This window comes from Camelus bactrianus, chromosome 9 (genome assembly GCF_048773025.1).
Source record: "Camelus bactrianus isolate YW-2024 breed Bactrian camel chromosome 9, ASM4877302v1, whole genome shotgun sequence".
Taxonomy (NCBI): domain Eukaryota; kingdom Metazoa; phylum Chordata; class Mammalia; order Artiodactyla; family Camelidae; genus Camelus; species Camelus bactrianus.
Window position 1 is genome coordinate 73,411,526 of NC_133547.1, and position 20,051 is coordinate 73,431,576.

The 20,051-nt window shown below is 37.6% G+C and overlaps 1 protein-coding gene and 1 pseudogene across 15 annotated transcripts in view; both read left to right on the top strand.

Annotated features, from left to right (window-relative positions):
- The window catches only part of LOC141578737 (MFS-type transporter SLC18B1-like), a 489,075-nt pseudogene that overhangs the window by 400,196 nt on the left and 68,828 nt on the right, over positions 1 to 20,051 (top strand).
- The window catches only part of TOX3 (TOX high mobility group box family member 3), a 352,097-nt gene that overhangs the window by 315,338 nt on the left and 16,708 nt on the right, over positions 1 to 20,051 (top strand). For 8 of the 15 annotated variants that reach the window (XM_074370750.1, XM_074370752.1, XM_074370757.1 and 5 more), the window contains 2 exons: positions 7,118 to 7,183; positions 11,211 to 11,465. In XM_074370750.1, coding sequence (XP_074226851.1) covers positions 7,118 to 7,183; positions 11,211 to 11,465 — 321 coding nt within the window. The remainder of the gene's footprint in view (positions 1 to 7,117; positions 7,184 to 11,210; positions 11,466 to 20,051) is intronic. The other 7 variants (XM_074370753.1, XM_074370751.1, XM_074370758.1 and 4 more) reach the window with 1 other exon arrangement.

The window sequence follows — 20,051 nt, forward strand, 5'->3', positions numbered from 1 at the left end:
CCCAGTATTTTAAATTAGAAAAAATCAACTCTCAAATGTAATGCTCAAATTCTTGCCCCATCAGTGTTAGACTGTTGGCTTCCCCTACCCTCAGCTTTTTGCCTGCAGGCCAGAATCCATCCTATTCATTACAGCTTGTTTTTAGCCACTGAAGGCATCCATGCTTAACACTCCAACCCCACCACCTAGGCCTCTATGTCTTTTCTGGAAAAGAGTTAGTGCATTTTCTAGAATAAAGCATTGTTTTTCAAGCTAAGGAATCTCTAGTGTTTAAAATATTCATTTTATGAGAATATATAACTCTTCCCATTACCACTTTTTTCCCCCACATGTGTGGTTTGTGGAGGGACCTAAGCTTGCTATCTCCTCTTCACTTATATTTCAAATGCTTACTCTGTCCCCTCCTTGGCTTGGTGGGCCATTCTACATATTATCCTTTCACATCTAGAAATTAATTCAGCTGTTTCTTCGTTCAGTAGAGATTCACTGAACACCCACTATTTATCAAACACACTTCTTGGCCCTGGGATATGTGTCAGCAACAGATAATACATACTTATTCTCATTAAACCTACAACCTAGTGAAGAAGGAAGACAGTAAATATTTTATGTTGGAAAGTGTCATGGAAAAAATCGAGTAGGGAAAAAAGGATAGCGTGCTGGAGGAGGAGGAGGGCTGGGAAGAAATGTTATGTGCTGGTCCGAGAGGTAACATTTGAGAAAAGACTCAGAAAGGAGGGGAGTGAGCAAGCCATGGGGACACCTGGAGTGATGACAGTCTGGTCAGAGGATGCAAAGGCCCTGAGACGGGAATGTGTCTGGGGTATTGAAAGAACAGCAAGGAAGCTGGCAAGACTAGAAGCAGGGAGGACATTAGCGAGGGCCAGAGAAGAAATGGGGCCACTGGTAAGGACTTAGGCTTCTTCCCTGAGTGAATAGGAAGCCATTGAAAAGTTTGGAGCAGAGGAGTGATGTGATCTGACTTGGATTTTCAAAGGATCCCTTTGGCTCTGTGCTGAGAATAGACTGTGGTGGGAGCATGGTTGAGCCAACGGGACCTGCCAGGAGGCTCCAGCAGGAATCCAGGCGGGAATGGAGGGCCTGGGCCTGCGGGGGTGGCAGGCGGTCAGCTGTGGTTATAATTGGAAAGATGAGCCAACAGAATCTTTTGATGATTTAATGGAGAAAGGGAAAGAGAAAGAGTGGATTCAAGGCTGGTTTTTGGCCTGAGTCACCGGAACTGAGTCACTTCCCCATCAGAGAAGACGAGGAAAGGCTGCGGGTGGAGTGGCTGGGGGAGAAGATGAGGAATTCAGTTTTGTTCATAGGATTGAGATGCCTGTTGGCATCCCAGGGGAAGTGCTGTGGGCAGTTGTATACATGAGTCTGGCGCTCAAGAGATAATTATCTAGGCGTTTTTAGCGTATGCAAAGGCAAACAATATTTTTGAAAGTCTATATTCTTAAACACAATCTTGCTTTGTATTTGAACCTGTTAATGTATGTGTGCATATGGATATATGTATGTGTGTGTATCACTGTGTATATGTGAGTGCATAATTCTCCCTACATATAATTGTATAGGCATAATTAGAAGGGTTGTGTTTGTGTGTGTGTGTGTGTGTGTTCCGCTAATTATACCTCATAGTCCATTGTTTGCAGGGTTTTATTTCCAGACTGTCGTTCATCCCCTAACCCTTGGCGTACACCGACTTTATTCACCGCGTCATTCTTTGTTTCCTGATGTGGCATTCCAGGTCCACCCCTGATAACCATCACCAGTATCATCATTTGCCATGTTGGGCTCGTGTTCACTCTTTTGGGCTTTATATCTTGGAATGGATGACCAACAGTTAAAACTTGATTATCTCTGATAAGTGCTTTCCCACGGAGTGGTTAACAGAGCCTTCGAGAGTGTGTGAACTTAGCAGTGCAGCCTTCTCCATCACGTGGCCCTGCTTGGCACACTTGTTCCACGATGGCACAGTTCATCTGTGTCAGCAACTTGACAGATGTCCTTACTGAGGCATCAAATTGGATAGTGTCTGCTAACAAATCTAATGGGAGAAAAAGAAAAGAATTCAAAGGATTATCTTTTTTTTTTTCCTTTTTTTTTTTTTTTTAGGATTAAATTTGTGCCATTTCACTGTTTGATACCCTGTCGTTAAGGCTGCTTTATTAGAAGCCTATACAATTCTTCACATGGGTGTCAAAATAATTTCAGTGAAAATGATGTAGCGTGGACTCATCTAAGTGAAGTACCCATCTTGTGATTACAGATGGGTTATTGTCTGCTGCTGCACTGTCTTCCAAGCCCTTTGCTGGACTAGCTAAACTTAACAATCTCCATTAATTTACTTTGGCACTTCACATGGTTAGTCGGGCCGTGGACACGATGGTCTTTAATACATTTTTTTTTTAATCCTGCCGTGCTCCTTTTTAATTGATGTCCTTCATAAATTGTATTTGCTGAAGCTGTAATTACTCGTCAAGCGGCGAAAGCAAATCTACCTCCAAGTACAATGAAGATGTTTTTTTGTGAAATTATTAAGATACAGAAGTTCGACACACAGAGTAATTTAGATCTGCTTTATTTTTATATCTTCTTTGGGGATTAGCTATTAGAGCCTCTCAAATTGGAAAGGGCCAGTCATCGCCAGTGCACCTCACAAATGTCCCTCCCTCACAGTGACCACTTCCCCACGTATATAAGTCCTTTAAGACAGTTGGAATTGGCCCATTTCTTTCATAACATTTTTGTATGCTCTTTAGAGTAGTTAACCCTGTTTCACCTGACGTTCATTTAACTTATTTGTACTATTTTTTTTTTTTTTTTGACTCTGGAAATTGCATAGAAGAACCTTGCGTCGTAGGAGTTAGGGGACCTCTGAGGGAACATCAGCGGAGAGCTCTCATCTAGAAAGTTTGGGAGAAGGGCAAATTAAGGTGACTTCAAAGTGCATAATTTAGAAATTCATATTTAGTGGACTCACATAAACTTTGCTATGGTGCAAAATTAGGATATTAGCTTTTATAAGAAGGATTCAGGGAAAATAAGAAAGTATTGTCAATGAAGGGTTTGGAACAGGGTTTCCCAAAGTGTGTCCCCATGAGGTGTTGTAGGGGATACAAAAAGGATGTGTTCCACAGTGTATATGGGGAGGAGTTTACTGTCACCCACATAAAGAAAAATGTCAGCTCCATCCAGGTAGGACACTTGTCATCATTTTGCCTCCAGTGCCTTGCACATTGTAAGCACATAAGTATTTGCGGAACAGTGAACTACAGGACTTCTCAGAGCCTTTAACTTTATAGTGAGCATTGTGACTCACCCAGAAAAGGGCGGTAATCAGCAGCCCTTCCTAAACTTCCTGGAATTTGGAACCCTTTTCTTGAGGAGCATTTTGCTAGACTGAGGTGCCTTGAAATGCCCTCTGGGAAATTCAAGCTTTGAGGAAGATCATTCGTTAAAAATAAAGTTTGAAAACTGACCACTGAGTAAAATGTTTGTGTTTTTGTGGATACTGGAATATAAGTGATACAGATCATGAGGCAGGAGGATGTCAGACTTCCATGATTGCATTTCTGATTTTGAGCAAGTTGCCTGACCCCTAGAAGCCTCAGTGTATTCATCTATAAGTTACATTTCTCTAACTGGGTTGTTGGGAAAATAAATTACATTTCTTCCCACCTTGGAAAGTAAAATGAAATAAGATATGTAAGAACTTCACTGGGTAAACACTTGTCATTATTATCATGATAATCATTTAAAAAACCTAATAAAAGTGCTCCAGTTTGAAGGGTGATTATGAGACACTGAAGTTAAAATGTGATCTGCCTTTCTCCCTCTCTCCTTCCTTCCAACAAATACTGGAGGGCCAGGCATTGTTGTTAGTTCCGGGGGAAACAGTGGTGAACACAGGTAAGGCTGCTTTCCTCCTGAACCTAGAGTTTTTTTTTTTTTAATATAATGTGTTTACTGATGTGACCGTCTCTTAGAACAGAAAGTAAATTTAATTGTACACAATTCAGTCAAAGTTAATTGTTCTGAGGTCTTTATGTTAGAGATCTGCCCCAAAGGATCACTTTTTCTCTCAGAATCGGATCTGTTCTTACACAAAACAAGTAAAACAAGATTCATAGGTCACATTTTAAGACAAAATAAATAAAATGAAGCAAGCATTACTAGTTAAGGTAAATCCAATGAAAAGCGGCGTCCCTTTCTTCCTGATCAGGTTCACCACCACAGTGGTGTTGCCAGAGTTAGTAAATAAAAACAGACAACACTCAGTTAAATTTGACTCCGTGATAAATAAAGAATATATATATATATATTAGTATAAGTATATCCCAGATACTGCGTGAGACATACTTATACTAAAAAAAAAAGTGGTTTATTTGAAAGTCAAATTTAACTGGGCATCTTGTATTTTTTTTGACTATCCGTCCACTCTAAACTAGGGGCCCAGCCACCAGGGCAGAAGGAAGACAGTTGCCTGCAACAAGTCAACGTTTGAAGCCATCTTTGCCGAGGAGGAGATATTTTACCCCAAATAGAACAGAGACCTTTGCTTCTATTTGAAATGATTTATAACTGTTCCCGCCTGATCGCCGAGTGTTTCCAAATTAAAAGCCATTAATTAAGGCCTTATAGAGATACAAAAGATATGCAAAGAGTGCTTTGTAATTCCAGCTCAGTACTTCAGGTGAGGGCTTTTCAAATTACGTGGACCACTGGAGCCACCTGCCTGAGTAACCGCGGCGCGGCCGTCGCCTGGCTCATCAGCGCACCGCCGTGCCAGCGTTGTTACTGATTTTTCTCATTTCTCCAGGGCAAATACTAATTAATGGATACAATTCACAGCTGATTAGCTGTAGTTTCTTCAGTAATTACATTCGCATACTAACTGTTCAGAAGAGGATTTCTAACCCAGTTCTTATTTCACTCTAAGCTTAATTTGTTTTTTGAATTGTTTAGGCCCTTAGTTTAATAGCCATTTTATTTTTCTTTGTTGTTTTAGGTGCTATTAGATAATAAGTGAGTTTAATCTTAAAAAAAAATGCTCTCTGATAATGAGCTGTTTGCCTTAAATGGATTTCTAATTCCCCAACAAAAACCTACATTTAAATAACAGTAAAGTTGCGATATACGCTGTCGGGAGGTTGGGGGAGGCAGGTACGTGGAATGCACATCGTGACCCAAGTTCTCACAAATATCCAAAAACAACATTTGAAATGGAGCCCCAAGATCTTAATCCTGGGGTCATTAATTCATCGAAAAATCCCAAGACAGAAACCTATCCATTTTCTTGCATATATTTAACATTGTAGAAAAATAGGGGGAAATGTGTGTGTGTGTGTGTGTGTGTGTGTGTGTGTGTGTGTGTGTGTGTGTGTGCATGCACCTGCTCATGTGTTTGGTCTTTTAAATCTTTAAATTATTTTTAAAACACTTCATTGAGGTATGATATGGACGTACAAAAAGCTACATATTTACTGTATACAACTTGATGGTTTGGAGATAAGTCCACATTTGTGAAGCCATCACCACATGTTTTTTTTTTTGATACCACGTCCCTTCAGAGAAACTAGATAAAGGTCTTTCTTAAGCTCTAACAAATACATCTTTCAGAAATCCTTATAAAGACAATATCCAAATGAATCTGAGGGCCCATTGTGTGAGTGTGTGTTTAGGTGTCGTTTTACAGGGTGGGATTTTGCTTCTGTAGGCCTTAACAGCCTTCTGCAGCCATTAGAGCCTCCCTTATAAATCCTGCTTAGTTCTTGGATCCCTGACATGATAAAGTGTAGCATGTCAATCCCGCTTCTGAGCAGGAATCCTACAGGTTCAGTCAGGGGCTGAGAGCCTCCCGGAAATAAGTGTTTATGGGTTTATGGGGAGGGGGATTATGTGGGTCTTTTTTATCTAGTGTCTGTATCTACATTTATTCTCTGTATTTGTCTGTGTATTTGTATCTATCTATCTACCCATCTTCTTGGGAAAATTGTGTCTTTTACTTTAAGTAATTACTAGCTTGCTCTGTTTATAACAGAGAATGGACATATACATTGCACCCTTTGGAGACCAAACCTATGTGTTATTTGATGCATGAAAGGAAGGAAATAATACACTTTAGAAATAGAAGGACATTCTTCTACCATTTAAAAATCATGAAAATAATATAGCTGCAGATAATTATGCTCACAGAACCTTTCCATATTGCCAGACTGATAACAGAATGTTTAAAGCAACACAACGTGCCTACTTAAACCATCTGAACCTGAAAATGCATTTCTGCCAAAATCCAAGTTTTACATTTTGATAACAGGTCTCTAGAAGTAAAGAGCTTATGTCTGAAATGCTGATACAGTCTTATTTGTGGTGGTATGAATGGGCCATTGTGTTAGGGAATTAAATAAAAATTGCTGTGTTCATAGGATCCTGCTTATTTTTTAAACCTCTTTGCACGTATTGTTACATTGAGAGATTAAATGCCACTGTTTTCAACAGCGCTGATGGATATAGATACCATTTTAAACTCTGTTTGGAGATTTTAAAAATATTCCTTAGTCTTATTATTTATTCATATTCCTGCCACACCCCCATTCACGAGAAAATAGAATTTGAGCCCTGGGAATTGGATTCTATTCCCTTTAATTCACGTTTTAACCTACCCACACTCGTGACAGCTGTTCTTGAAAAGTCAGCTATGAAATCCCAGCATGCTTGAAAAATGTGTCAAGGTGATTTTCTTGGAAACTCTTTCCCTCCTAACCTCTGACAAATGCCAGTTCGATAAACAACACCCACCAGTGACCAGTTGGCCAAATGTTTGCGATTGTCTACCTTCGCTATTAGTCTTGATGAGAAACAACACTATTTTCTAGAAGGATCACGTTAGCTTAACTCTGTGCTTTATTTTCTGAGGGAACCAGCCAACGGCACAGCGCACAGTGCTCTGAAATCTGTCACAGTTCACACTTGGTCCAAGTCAACCCCCTCTCCTTTTATCTCGTAACTCCTAACATTCTTTTCAAATCCCATCTGAGCATTAAGTCAACCACCAGAATTCTTGATGATGCCTCATATTAACGTAAAACAATCTGTTTTCTTTCAGTTTGGAAATAACAATAACTACATGAACATGGCTGAGGCAAACAACGCTTTCTTTGCAGCCAGCGAGGTAGGTGTCTGTCTTAATGTGTCTGTTCATGTTTCATGTGTGTTATTTAGATCATTTAAAAAGCTTGAAGGGAAAAGCCAAGTATCAAATTTATCTCGCTCTTACGCGGTACAAGGTAACAACTTTGGAGGAGAAACAAAAAAACCTATTGGAAGAGAAAATAACCTGACAGGTCTTTATCACTTGTTTGTAGGCTGTCAGGAACGTTAGTAATTCACACACACACACACACACACACACACACACATACAAGCCTCTTAATGAAAAGAATATAGATGCAAACAAAAGTAAATATATAAGAATCTATCTATCCAAACTATATTGACATCTAAGCAGATAAGGGGTTTTTCTGGAAACTTGGACTTCGAATAGAAAATATTTAAACCTCACATAGCTCTGGGGATAATTTCATTAAGTCGCCATGGTTTGGGAACAACCTGACAGACTGGTGTTACAATATCTTGGGTCTTCAGTGGGAGTGATGTAATATGAGTGTTTTGGGTTTTGTTGGATCCCTACAGCTTAGTATAGTGCCTGGCACATAGTAGGTGTCCAAAAATATGTACTGAATGAATGAAGGAATGAATGGGTGGGCATACTCTAAGTCTTGGTCATAGCTAGGAAAACAGGGTGATGGAATCTAAAGGCAGCACCTTGATGGCTCTGGGTTTGTTTGCAGTTAACTAGTGCACATTGGAACAAACGTCTTTTTGTTGCTGTTTTTTTTTTTTTTTTTTTCTGCATTCCCTACTTCGTGACGTAGGGCTGTTGTCTGGTCTCACTGGCCTGCCTTCCAGGAAAACCTCGATCCTGATTAGATCAAGCAAAGGGTTTCCAAAAAAAAATCGTAGACTCTGAGATTTAAGATTTGAAAACAAGAGCAAGCAGAAGCGAAATTGGTCCAAATAGAACATTTCCTCTTGTGGTTCCTGTAATAAAAAGTCTTCATTTTCCAAATACATTCAAATATAAGAAACTGAACCAGCTTGACCCCAGAGAATGAAAATCATAATGGCGTCGTAAATGATCTCGGTACAGGGAAGCAAATGGTACGAAGGAAATTAACTTTGAGAAATTATGAGAAAAAGTGGGGAATTAAGAATTACGGGTGTTCGTACATTAATCATTTCTGCAGTGACCATCATCTCTCAAACCAAGAAGACTGCCCAGATAAGAGAATATTGTTTGGCACTGGCTGCTGTGTTGTTTGTGATAATGAGCACAAACCCCATCTGTAAGGACAACATGATGTTTCATTCTGTAGGATTTTTTTCCCTACATTTGAATCAAACATTGATGAAAGCTCTACTGCCAGCAGCTGTTCAGAGACAATTTAATTCCAGCTGTGATAATTCACCGTGTCAGACATTGGCTGTTATATGTTGATACAACAGTTCTCCAGATTTGCATTTTTATCAAAAGGAACAAATGTTTTGAACATTTCAGTACAGATGGTATTTAACCATGTACATACTACTTTAACATGCTCAAGGTAAACACTGAAAAGTCAGTATCTGTAAAAAGTAATCGTATAAACTCTAACTGATTAACCTGATATTGGTCACAAGGCTTAGTTGCAAAAGTCAATGTCTTTTTTGGTTGATACCTTACTGGGTTATTTTTATAATCTCGGGTAACCTGTGTTTTGATTCCCCTTTTCTCTAAGAAATGTTTAACTTTATATTTAATTTATTACTCCTCTTTAAAAGTCATTTAAGATTGTAGCATTTTCTTAGTTAATATAATAGAATTTTATGGTATTGTTTTATTAGGTTATGAAATAGTAATATATTAAATTCCAGCTTAAATTAATTTTTCTTAAAATATACTGGAGGGACATATTATCTCTCTCTCTCTCTCTCTCTTTATTCCTTAACAAAAATAAAAATGAAAATCTCCTTAATTTTGACTGCCCAGCATAAGACATGCTTTATGTTAAAAAGGTAATCTTAAGTAATGACTTCACTGTACATCTTTTCTTGAACAAAAAATAAAGCCCAGGTAAATGTTAATGTACTACATTATAGTATGTGCCTAATTTCTCAATCACTGCATTAAAAGTAAATTTATTTGTTTTTTTTAAGATGTTAATGAGTGCAGACTAATTCATGAAGACTCTAGGTTTGATGCTGTAAAGTCAAAATCGTGCCTGAAACCAATTGCCTTCACATAGATATTGCCCTGTAGATAACACTACAGGAACTAGGCTACTCTGAGTTTGAAATTCACACATTTGCTTTATGTTTTCTGTCTGTGTCATGATTACCCTGACCATTTTTAAAGGACTTTAAATATTTATTGAAATAATATTTCAAGTGTTAATTACAGTGGTAATGAAAACAGCCAAATGCCACATATCAGGAATGAGTGTTTATCCGTATTGTTAATGTGATATGTTAGATTTCATTAAGCAGTAATGGGGTAGCAAATGAGTCACAAATTACAGTTGCATCTGTTACTAGACCGCATTAGTGCCAAAACAACGGCAAACGCAGCCATAGGGTTACATTCATTAGCCAGCCAAGCTCGTGGCCAGTTCATCCCTTTGTGTTTGAGAACTCGGGGTACCACAGTAAGAAATTGACATCTTGGGGGGTCATTATTAGAATAAATTTGTCAGAAAACCTAATATATCATTCTAGCTTTCAAATGTTATTATGCTCTCATGTTTTGCATCTATTGAATCTGCTAAGAACCTCAAGATGTTCGATTGTCCTGCCATAAACTCCCATTGCTTATGACCTCTTTATTTCTGGCAAGATACAAATGGCAGTTGACAGGTTCTGTATGCAAAACATGTTTTTTTTTTTCCCCTTGAGTTTGTTTCTGTTTTCTCTCAAGTGCTTATTAAGTTATATCATCATTGATAGCTTGAAGAATGATGGTTTTCAGCTCTTAATTAGTTCTTTTAACCAATTACAGCAGATTCAAATGATCTTGCACCAACTCATTCTTCAAAAAATACTATTAATAATAAATGAACTATAACGTTGACCCTCTGAGCTAGGAATAAAAAAAAATCTGAATGGTCCACCCCAACCCCTGCACCCTATCAAAAATAATATTCTAAACCTTGATCCCTTTCCCCACAAAATCCAAGTTCTGTTTTAAGAAAGATAGTTAATGTGGTTCAGCAGGGCACCCCTGATTTACATGGCAAGGCCCTATGTGGAAACACTGAGTATCAGTGAAGAAAGCAGTGCATTATTCACTTAGGTCTTGAGAAATAACACTTGGTTAATAAATAAGTGAGCAATGTCAGTGGAATTAGTACATTTCTATCAACATACCCCTGTGCTCATCCTATAGTCTTTAAAAGTTGAAGACTGGTAGAAAAATGATCTGATGAATGCATATGAAAATCTTCATATAAAAGAAAATAACTCCTTACAGTTTAATTAAAAGCCCAGTGTATCTATGCTCTGATAATCCTTGTATAAAATGCTGTATTCCAAACAGTAACAATTTCCTTAGAAGCATTCATTGCACTTGGGAGCAGACCGATAAGGAAATTAAAAAAAGCAAACCATACATTTAATATTACTTGGTTTCTATATTGTGGCAGAAGGTAAATATGTGTAAATGTTCACTTCTGGATTAATGTTGTGTGTGTGCGCCACAAAATCGTCAGCATTTTATGAAGCATGTGGATAATGTAAGCGATTTGAGCTGTTTCGCTAACATATCAATAAAGTGGCAATTTGTTATATAGCCAAATCTAATGTCGCTGGTGCTCCAACTAACAACAAAGACAGATGTTGTTAATTAAGTACTCATTAAAAAACTGTTAATACTGATACTCCATTAAAACCATATGATAATGAGACTTAAATCTTTAATCAGAATGATCAGCAAAACTTTATATATGGAAATCTGTGCTTAAGACGTTTTCATTTGAGAAATAAATATTTGGTCTAGCTATGTAGTGTTTTCAGGCAAAAATCCCTCTTTTTTTTTTTTTTTTTCCCTCCAAGGAGAAATACATGGGAACAGAATATGAAGATATCTCTATTTTGTTTCCTTCCAGCAGACGTTCCATACACCCAGCCTCGGGGATGAGGAGTTTGAAATACCCCCGATCACGCCTCCTCCAGAGTCAGACCCTGCCCTGGGCATGCCTGATGTTCTTCTACCTTTGCAAGGCCTCAGCGATCCGTTGCCTTCCCAGGGAAGTGAATTCACACCCCAGTTTCCCCCTCAGAGCCTGGATCTTCCTTCCATTACCATCTCAAGGAACCTCGTGGAACAAGATGGCGTGCTTCATGGCACTGGGTTGCACATGGTAGGCAGCATATTTACTGCTTGAAAGTGCGTTGTTTATTGTTGGTACTTCTCAGGGTAAAGATCTTAGAGCCCGCGTTGTGACGCAGGTTCAGACCTATCTACTGGTGGACGAGGGGACTGTTCTTTCTAGTGCCGTTTACATGCAGGTTCTGGATCAGTCCCCAGTGCTGGACCAGAGGATGTTGGGTCAGTTGACAGTCACTTGAAAGAGGATAACCCAAAGATCCTTCTGGTTTGAAATGACTTTTAAGAAGTCCGATTCATTGGTTTGGAAGCAGCCAATCTTGGGTTTAACAAAGAGGTGTACTTGAGTTGAAAGTTTGCCCAGGAGAGATTTTAGAAATGAAGGCCCTTATCAGGTGCCTAGGCCTTTTGCATTTGCTGGATTATAATATAATGCTGATGATACATGATTTGCTCCCACCTAAAATGGAATTCAAACTGTGATACAGAGAAAGGGAAGAAGAATAATTGCTTATAACCAGCAGAGGAAAATAGAGAGCGGGTTATTGTGTGAAATATACCTAATTGTGTTATTTATTGTTGTGAACATCGAATAAGGCACTCCGGAGAGCCAGGATTACTAATGCAATAATTTTGGTTCTATTTTTCTTAGTGTGCAATTATAGTCAGCAATCACCAGAGTAAATCTGCTTTAAGTATTTTAAACTCTTCTGGTGGGATTGTTTTTTTTCACCATAGTATATAATGCATTTGTGTCTTATCTAGGTGAGGTACTAAGCAGACATTTTAAAACAAGATTAATAGTTTATAGGGCTTTTTTTTTTTTAACCCTGATAAAATGAAACAGATGTGTTGGTATAACAAAAAAACAAATCCTATAGCTTGTTTACATATTTCTCTGCACATTATGACCATGCCAGTGATGTTTATTGGTTTCATTGTTAATTCCCCAGATAACAACAGATGATTGCAAAATATGTAGTGGATTAGCGGTGCGAAAGATTCAGTGTGCGCTCTGAAATACAAGATTACTTTCCCAAATAGGATTGCGGCACCATAATTTTCTTTGCCTGTGATCTTTTGTGTTTGAGCTGAACATCAGGGTTTTTATTTTTACTTATTCTGTCAGAAAAGAATGCAGGGAACAGTCGGGAAATGGTCATTAAGTATTCATAAACGTTCCTCGCCATCGCAAATAATTGTTTCCTGTGGACTTTCTTACATTTTTGTCCCTTTGACACTAGGAGGGAGGGTTCTGTCCTCTGTTCCTCTACAGTCAGGCTTGCAATGTTGTGCCTGGAAAATAATAAAAATAAAAAAGGTGTTTAGTCACCAAGGGAGTTTGCCCAGGGTTCACCATTATTCATAGATGCTCAGTGAGGCTCATTTAAGTTCAGGAAATAGTTAAAAGACCATATAATGCATGCTAAAATGTGTGCTTTATTAAATTGGTAAATATTTATTAATAATATAAGAATCTGTCTTTAAATTAAACATCTGATGAATTACCTTGCCTTAAAGCTATAAAACTGTTATTGCTGCTATAAAAAAGTGTAAAGGAGGCATTTTGACTATGAAATTTCATTTCATGGTCAATTGAATTTACTATATTGGAAAGAACTAAAGATGGAATCATAAAATAATTATGATATTCACATACACTTAAAGAACAATGCTTTCACGGACTGGCGTTGGGAGAGAAGACTCAATTTTTAATGCTTCTTTTGTAATGTATTGCTAATCACTAAAGCAGTTGAATTATTTCATTGATTTTTAAAAGTCTAAGTACTTTAGCGAAGAGCAGGCTGTTGTCATGGTACTTACATGGACCTCATCACATTTATTGGTGCCTTTCTGAAGTTTTGCTGAACCTGAATGATATTTATTTTGGCTGGAAACAAACTAATCTTGTTGAAAATTCTAGGAGAATTTCACCTTGAAGAAATGTCATGGGATTTTAAATCACAAATGTTGGAAAAAATAAAATGTACCAGGACAGAATTATGATGAATACAATGTGTCGCTGGCTTTGTTCTATGTACTACCTGACATGTTCACCTATAAACTTGAATTCAGAATCGCCAGAGGCATGGTTAAAAATAGGTTATGTCAAGGTTCTTCTATATTTCCCTCCGGGTACGAGGTGGCTGGCTACATCATAATGCTCCACAACAGCTCCTTGGAGATTTCCCTTAGGAAGGTCACCAGAAAAATAATAAATAATACTTTATACATCATGCATTCGGCTTCCCAGTGTGCATTGGCTATTTTATACCTTATGCAATAAGGAGTTTTATTATCCAAATGAATATGGCTGTCGGTTAAGGAGGGCTATGGTGAATTAAAGACTATCATATAAGAAGAAAAGCCAGCTTGTTTATGTGGTATTGAACCAGCTTTTCTTCAGAACGTCATTGGTTTTCCTTTAGAAAGAGTGACAGTTTGTCACATAACCGATTAGCTGCATTTTTTGTTGGCAACAAGCACATGTTTATCTTCCTTAAATTTATGCCATTATATTTAAAAAAATAGAAAGTGGGAGCAAAAAAAAAAAAAGCTGGAGAGGGGAAGATTAAACAGAGTCTAATGATTAGCATTCCTGTTTCAAAATATGCAAATAATGCCCTGGTATTCAAAAGCAAATTGTTGGAAAAAAATTGAAAGTCAGTGCATTTGTGACTTCAAAGAACAACCTTGATTTGCTTGTTGTGGATATGTGTGTTTTAGAACAGGATGTGGTTGGCAAGTCGAAATCTACAGGAATAGTCTGGCTAAAAACGCTTTACCTCTAAGCATTATTGTCAGTTCAGATGATCATCTGGAAATTATTTTAATCTACAAAAGATTGCAATCCTAAAAATCTACAATGTGCGCTCCAAAGGGTTTTTTTTTTTTTTAACACCTCTCTATAATCTGCCCAGCCTGCTGAGTAGCATTGACATCAGTAGTACATCAATTTCAGAAAGTGGATTATTTTTACTAGACAGCTATTGTGACATATTGGGTCAGTCATAAATGAAAGATATTCATGCAAGCATGCAATACTTGTAATGAAGTCTCACTCTGACCTTCTGTATGATTGATTCTGTAATTTAGTTTTCTCAGGCAGTGCCTGAAATGAAATGAAATCATGTTGAACAAGTTTTGAATACCCACAGTGCACCAGGAGAAGAAAAATCTGCAGCCCTAGAGGCTTGAGAGAGAGCAGCTGAACGATTTATCTCTATGCTATTATAGCCTTTGCCAGCATTCAACATTTCTTTTTTTTTTCTTATTTGGCTTAAGTACTTAATTCTGCAGGTAGCTGTAAATGGGAAAATAAAATGCTGTTCAGATTTAAAATGACAGGACAGGAGTATGTGCAGGGGACTGATAAAATATCTTGAATAGAACTGACCTTTCATGTAGCTGAAAGTTACTGGGGGATTCATCCTCATAATTACCATATAGATTATTTTTATTTCTTTCCTGCAATGAAACATTTCAGAGAGCAGTAGTGCTGATTGAATGAAAATTGAACTTGTTAACATTCTTTTCAGCTTAGCCTGTTGTACATAACAGAAGGTTAGCTTTGATGAATTTCAAAATTCTCTTTGATATCCAAGAAACAGACAGTAAAATAATTGTCTCTAGTCTGATATTTTGTATGTCCCCCAAAAGAGAATTTATAAAACACACTGATAATTCACATACTTTTTCTTCATGCATTATAGTTCATGTTTAGAGGACCAACATATTCTGTTTGATATTGCTTTGGACTTAATTGTGATAGCATATGTTTACAGAAAATGCTTCTGGTGCTCCGGTAATATCAAACATAGTGTTAGAAAATTGAAAAAGATGGGAGTAAGAGAAGTAAATTTGAGTATGGTAGTTTCTGTACCTGTTAAAAAAAGAGAAAAAGAGAGGAAAAAAATGTCCTGTAGAAGAAGATATGCACACAGAGCAGAAAATAATCAGCTTTTAAAATATTCACAAAGCTCTTAAGTCATAATCCAGAAAGATATTATTTTTGATCAGAAAAATGGGAATACATCAAAATAATACTTCTAAAATTACCAAGCCTATTTTAGAGGTTTTTATTTTTCATACAGTCATTTAGAATGGCTCTAATTTTGAGTTATTTTTGTTTTCACAGAATAACTTTCATGTCATTTTTATACTTTCCAAAATCTTACATTAAGAGAAATAGTAGACTTTCAATTAACACATTGTTTCAGCAATGTTGCTTAATGCGTTGCAGATAAAACAGTTATTTCATGGGTCATTAATGTGTTTAATGCGTGGAACGTTCTATTAAAACAAGCCCTTATTATTGTTATAGACATGTTCATTGCCATTGTCAATAGGGGTTGCAGAGCTGAATTCCACAGGGTGATTACCGCTTATCCAGTTGGGGGGACCAACAGTTTCTCATACAAACTGAATGATGACTTCAGTAATGTTTATTTTTGGTCAAGTTATGGTCAAAACCTATTTTTATTATAAGTTACCAATAGAAAAGGTACGACTTACATGAACAAAATAGCTCACTTTGAATGGAACGGGACCTAGCTGTTCAAAGTCCAAACTATAAAATAGAAACCCTATTGACTTTAGCAGATATTTACTGAGCACCTACTAAGTGCTATAGATTGCTCTTCATCATTGCAGACTGATCGTTTAGAAACCTGATTTCTTGATTAATAGTGTCTCTTCCACGTAGTACAAAAATTCAGACTGATTACTGCTTCAGAGAGGCATATTGTCCAAAGTCAACTTTAATTTAGCTGTTACTACATCTGGACAATCATCTGCCAAAAATACCCAAACTGCAGACATTTTACGAGCTGCCTTTCTTGGTAGAGCAAATAGCCTTGTACAGTACAGAGCTTAAAATAAATACTCTTTATTCTTGGCCTATAAAGACCTACCGACCCCGAACATCTGAATGTTGTCTTTAAGGTTGAGTGAACCTTAGGATCATGTATTGAAGTAGGAGCATGTTCCAAACTTCAACTAAACCCAATTAACTCTTGTGAAGTGTGACAGGTGATTACTCGCTTGATTTATCACATTCCAGGAAAAGTGTTATTAAAAAGTTAGGCTATGATTTATTCCCCTGTTTCTTGTTTTTTTTTTACCACATATAATGCACAGTTATCTACTCTGCTGTATTGACAGGACTTCCCTGGGGTCAGGGACAGTAGAGACAACATTTTACATCACTCAGATTCCCAAGTGAAACTGGCCCGATGGCTCGGACAGCTTTTAGAGGAATGAGAGTTACTCTATGTGCCATTGCCTCACTTGTTTTTATTCACGGCCCTTTTTGCCCTTAGAAACAGTCTCCTTTGCTTGTTTCTGTCTCGTTTGCTATTAGCACCCTCAGACCTGGAACAGTGTCTGGATTGGAATACACTAGGCTCCCAATAAATGCTTTATTTGTCCAATATATAGATGAATGAAGGAAAGGACCATGAAGGAATATTTATTTGTTATGAAGAGCATACCTTGACTACTTAAAAATGGAGGGGAAGGGGTTTAAAGTGCAAACAGCTATAAAAATTAATTCCTCTTTAAAATCTTAATTTAGGACTGAATAAAACAAACATGGAGTGGACTCCTTGGTAAAACAAAGAAGTTACAAGGGATATGAGACAATGCCATTGTTTTATAATAAACTCCTGAAAATTTTATTTTGCCAAGAAACTATTAATTAACTTTGGAGAAGGCTGTTTTTCACAAAACTTTCATGTGTAGGTATGTTTGATTACAGCCCTGAAAGTAGTTATTAAGTAAAAATTATCTATTTCAGTGCAGATATTTTGATGAATATGAAGTTTATGGTATGTAGGTCTGTAATTATCATTGGTATGCTTTTGGCATAACTGTATTTGTTCCAGGTTCTATTGGGGTTAGGAATACCCTAGCTAGGCATAAGTATTGATTCATTGTTTACTTGGAAATAAAATTTGAACATTGCTTTTGGACATAACTAAATAATTGAGCATAAAATTACTCACCTGAATTTCCTATGTATAGTTCTTTGATATTTATTAATACAAAGCAATTTTTATTACTGATAATTGTTTAATTACTCCATTTCTCAAGAAATATTGATTGAAAAACCACATAGTGAAAATGTATTGAGTCACACTCTCTAATATATTTGGGTTATTTGCTTCTTAATTAGATGTTATCCTTCCTTAATGAAAATCTACCATTAGACTGTTACAAAGGATATTTATTTGTAAATATAGATGGAAGGTACATTAATAATAATAATAATAATAATAATAATATTTGAATATTATATTTTTTAAAGTCCTCTGTGATAAAATCAGCACAGATGGAAGTAAGCACTGTTGTGTTGAGTAAAAATAGATAAACTAGAATAATGTGTGATATTTAAAATTTAAAAAAAAACTGGAAAGCTTATATCTTATATTTGTAAAAGAAACAAAAACACAATATAGGCGGGTGAGTGATTAAGTGCCACCAAGCATGCCGCATAAAGACAAACGCTGGGCCTGGAGGGAAGGGGAATTCGCTCTGAGGAGACTTCGTGGACGGACAGGCCCTCGCTCTGAGCCTGAAAGTGTGAGTGAAAAAGCTTGAATGTGTAGAGGAAGTAAGAGTTTTTTTGGCTAAGGAAGTAAGAGCAGACTATATCCATTCCCTCCCCATCCCCTAAACCCTGCGTATCTTACATGAGACGCAGACGTGGCAATACAACATAGTGATTTACTCAGAAGGCACCTTTCCATTCTCTTTCCATCTTCATTAAGTCAAGGAGGAAGTCTCAGTTTGGGGCTAATAAGTCTCTTACACGTCTCTTTCATCCTTTTGAAGAAAGAGAAAGCAGAACTCTGGCCCAGACCCTGAGGCTGGTACCCCACATTTAGATGGACTATAATGGAATTATTTCCTTTACTTGGTATTTATCCGGCATCCCATTGATCACGAGTGATTCCAGTTTTTAATTTATGCCAGGGAGCTAAAGTTTCCTTTTTCACATAAATTTATTCAGATTTTTTAACCATTCACCCAAATGATTCATATTCAATAATAGACTGCATTTTCAGACAATTTAAGAAAAGGAGGGACCGCTACCTGAAATATCCATTCCTTGGTTTCCTGTTTTTAAAAAAAAAACAAAAGACAAAGAGACTCTTTCATCAGGTAGAGGGAGAAGCAAGCCTCAGCTCAGCACACTCCTCCCACCAAGACACACACAAACCATCAAGGCATTGTTGAGCGGAGGCGTCGGCGATCGGACTTGTAGGCAAATAGAAAGCAGCGTGCTTCCTCTCAAGTCCATGGCCTGTCCATTCCAAATGACCTTCTCTGATGGCAAAAGTTAATCCTTGGGTACTCTTCAAACCATGCTTTGAGATGTTAGGTTATATGTTTATATTTATGTTATGTATAATTAAATCCAAGTTGTCCACAATTGATTTAGATGAGTTGCCCATGACGTATGATCAGTTAAAAGTTATTGGAATGAATAACCTCACTAGATAGAGACCAAGCCTTTAAACTTTTAATGGCATCCTCCTACACTGTGATTAAAATCCAGACTTCCTGGGGCGGACTACACCCTCGTTAGTTTATGGCCATTCCTTGCCTCTCCAGCTTCATAGCCAGCCTGGCTTTTCTCCTGGCCAATAATGCTCACCTTTCCTTATCCATGATGTGCTCCCTTATGTTGCGGGACTTTGTACGTGTTCTTATCTACATAGGATGCTCTTCCCTCTTTCCTGGCTTAGTTAGCTTCTACTCTTCCTTTCTACCTCAGCTCAGTGGGTCACCTCTTCAGGGAAGCATCCCCTGATGTCCCCACCTTGCATAGTCTGACCCAGCCCCATCTCTTCAATCCCATTGCATTTTGCTGTTCATCTTGCCTCCCCGGCTCCTACCTCTACTGCTCTCTTTCCATTTCTCAAGCATGCCAAGCTCTCTCCCTCCTCGGACTTTTCTCTGCCTGGAACATACTTTTCTCTGCCTGCCTCATTTCATGGTTGACTCCTCCCCATTCTTTAGGTATCAGCTCAAACGTCATCTCAGAGAGGCCTTTCCTGCTGACCTAATCAAATGTAGCCACTCTCCCCTGAATTTTTTTTTTTTGGTCTAGCCTATATATATCTATATCTATCTATATATATATATTTCACTATATCTATTATAGTTTGAGTCTTGTTTCTGCACAGACAGAATATAGTCCTCGGATACTTCCTCTTCCTCTCTCACAACAAGATGATTTCCACTATATTTGTCTAATTAAGTCATTCTCCAATGAGGATAAGGGGAGATTTTGCCCCTCGGGGGACATTTGCCAATGTCTGGAGACTTTTGGTTGTCACAGCCTGGTGGGGGAGGGGAGGCTACTGGCACCAGGTGGGTAGAGACCAGAGGTGCTGTTAAGCATTTACATACTCAAGGTGCATTTGTAAGCAAAGAATGTGATGCACTCCCCCAACAAAGAATTATCCAGACCACAATGTCAATACTGCTGAGGTTGAGAAACTCTTACCTAATATCATCAGTTAGAGGAAAGAGTGAGATCAGAAGAGAGAATGAGTTGTTCCCAAATGATGAACAATTTAGGAAATGGTACAAGTGAACTCTCTACATAAAA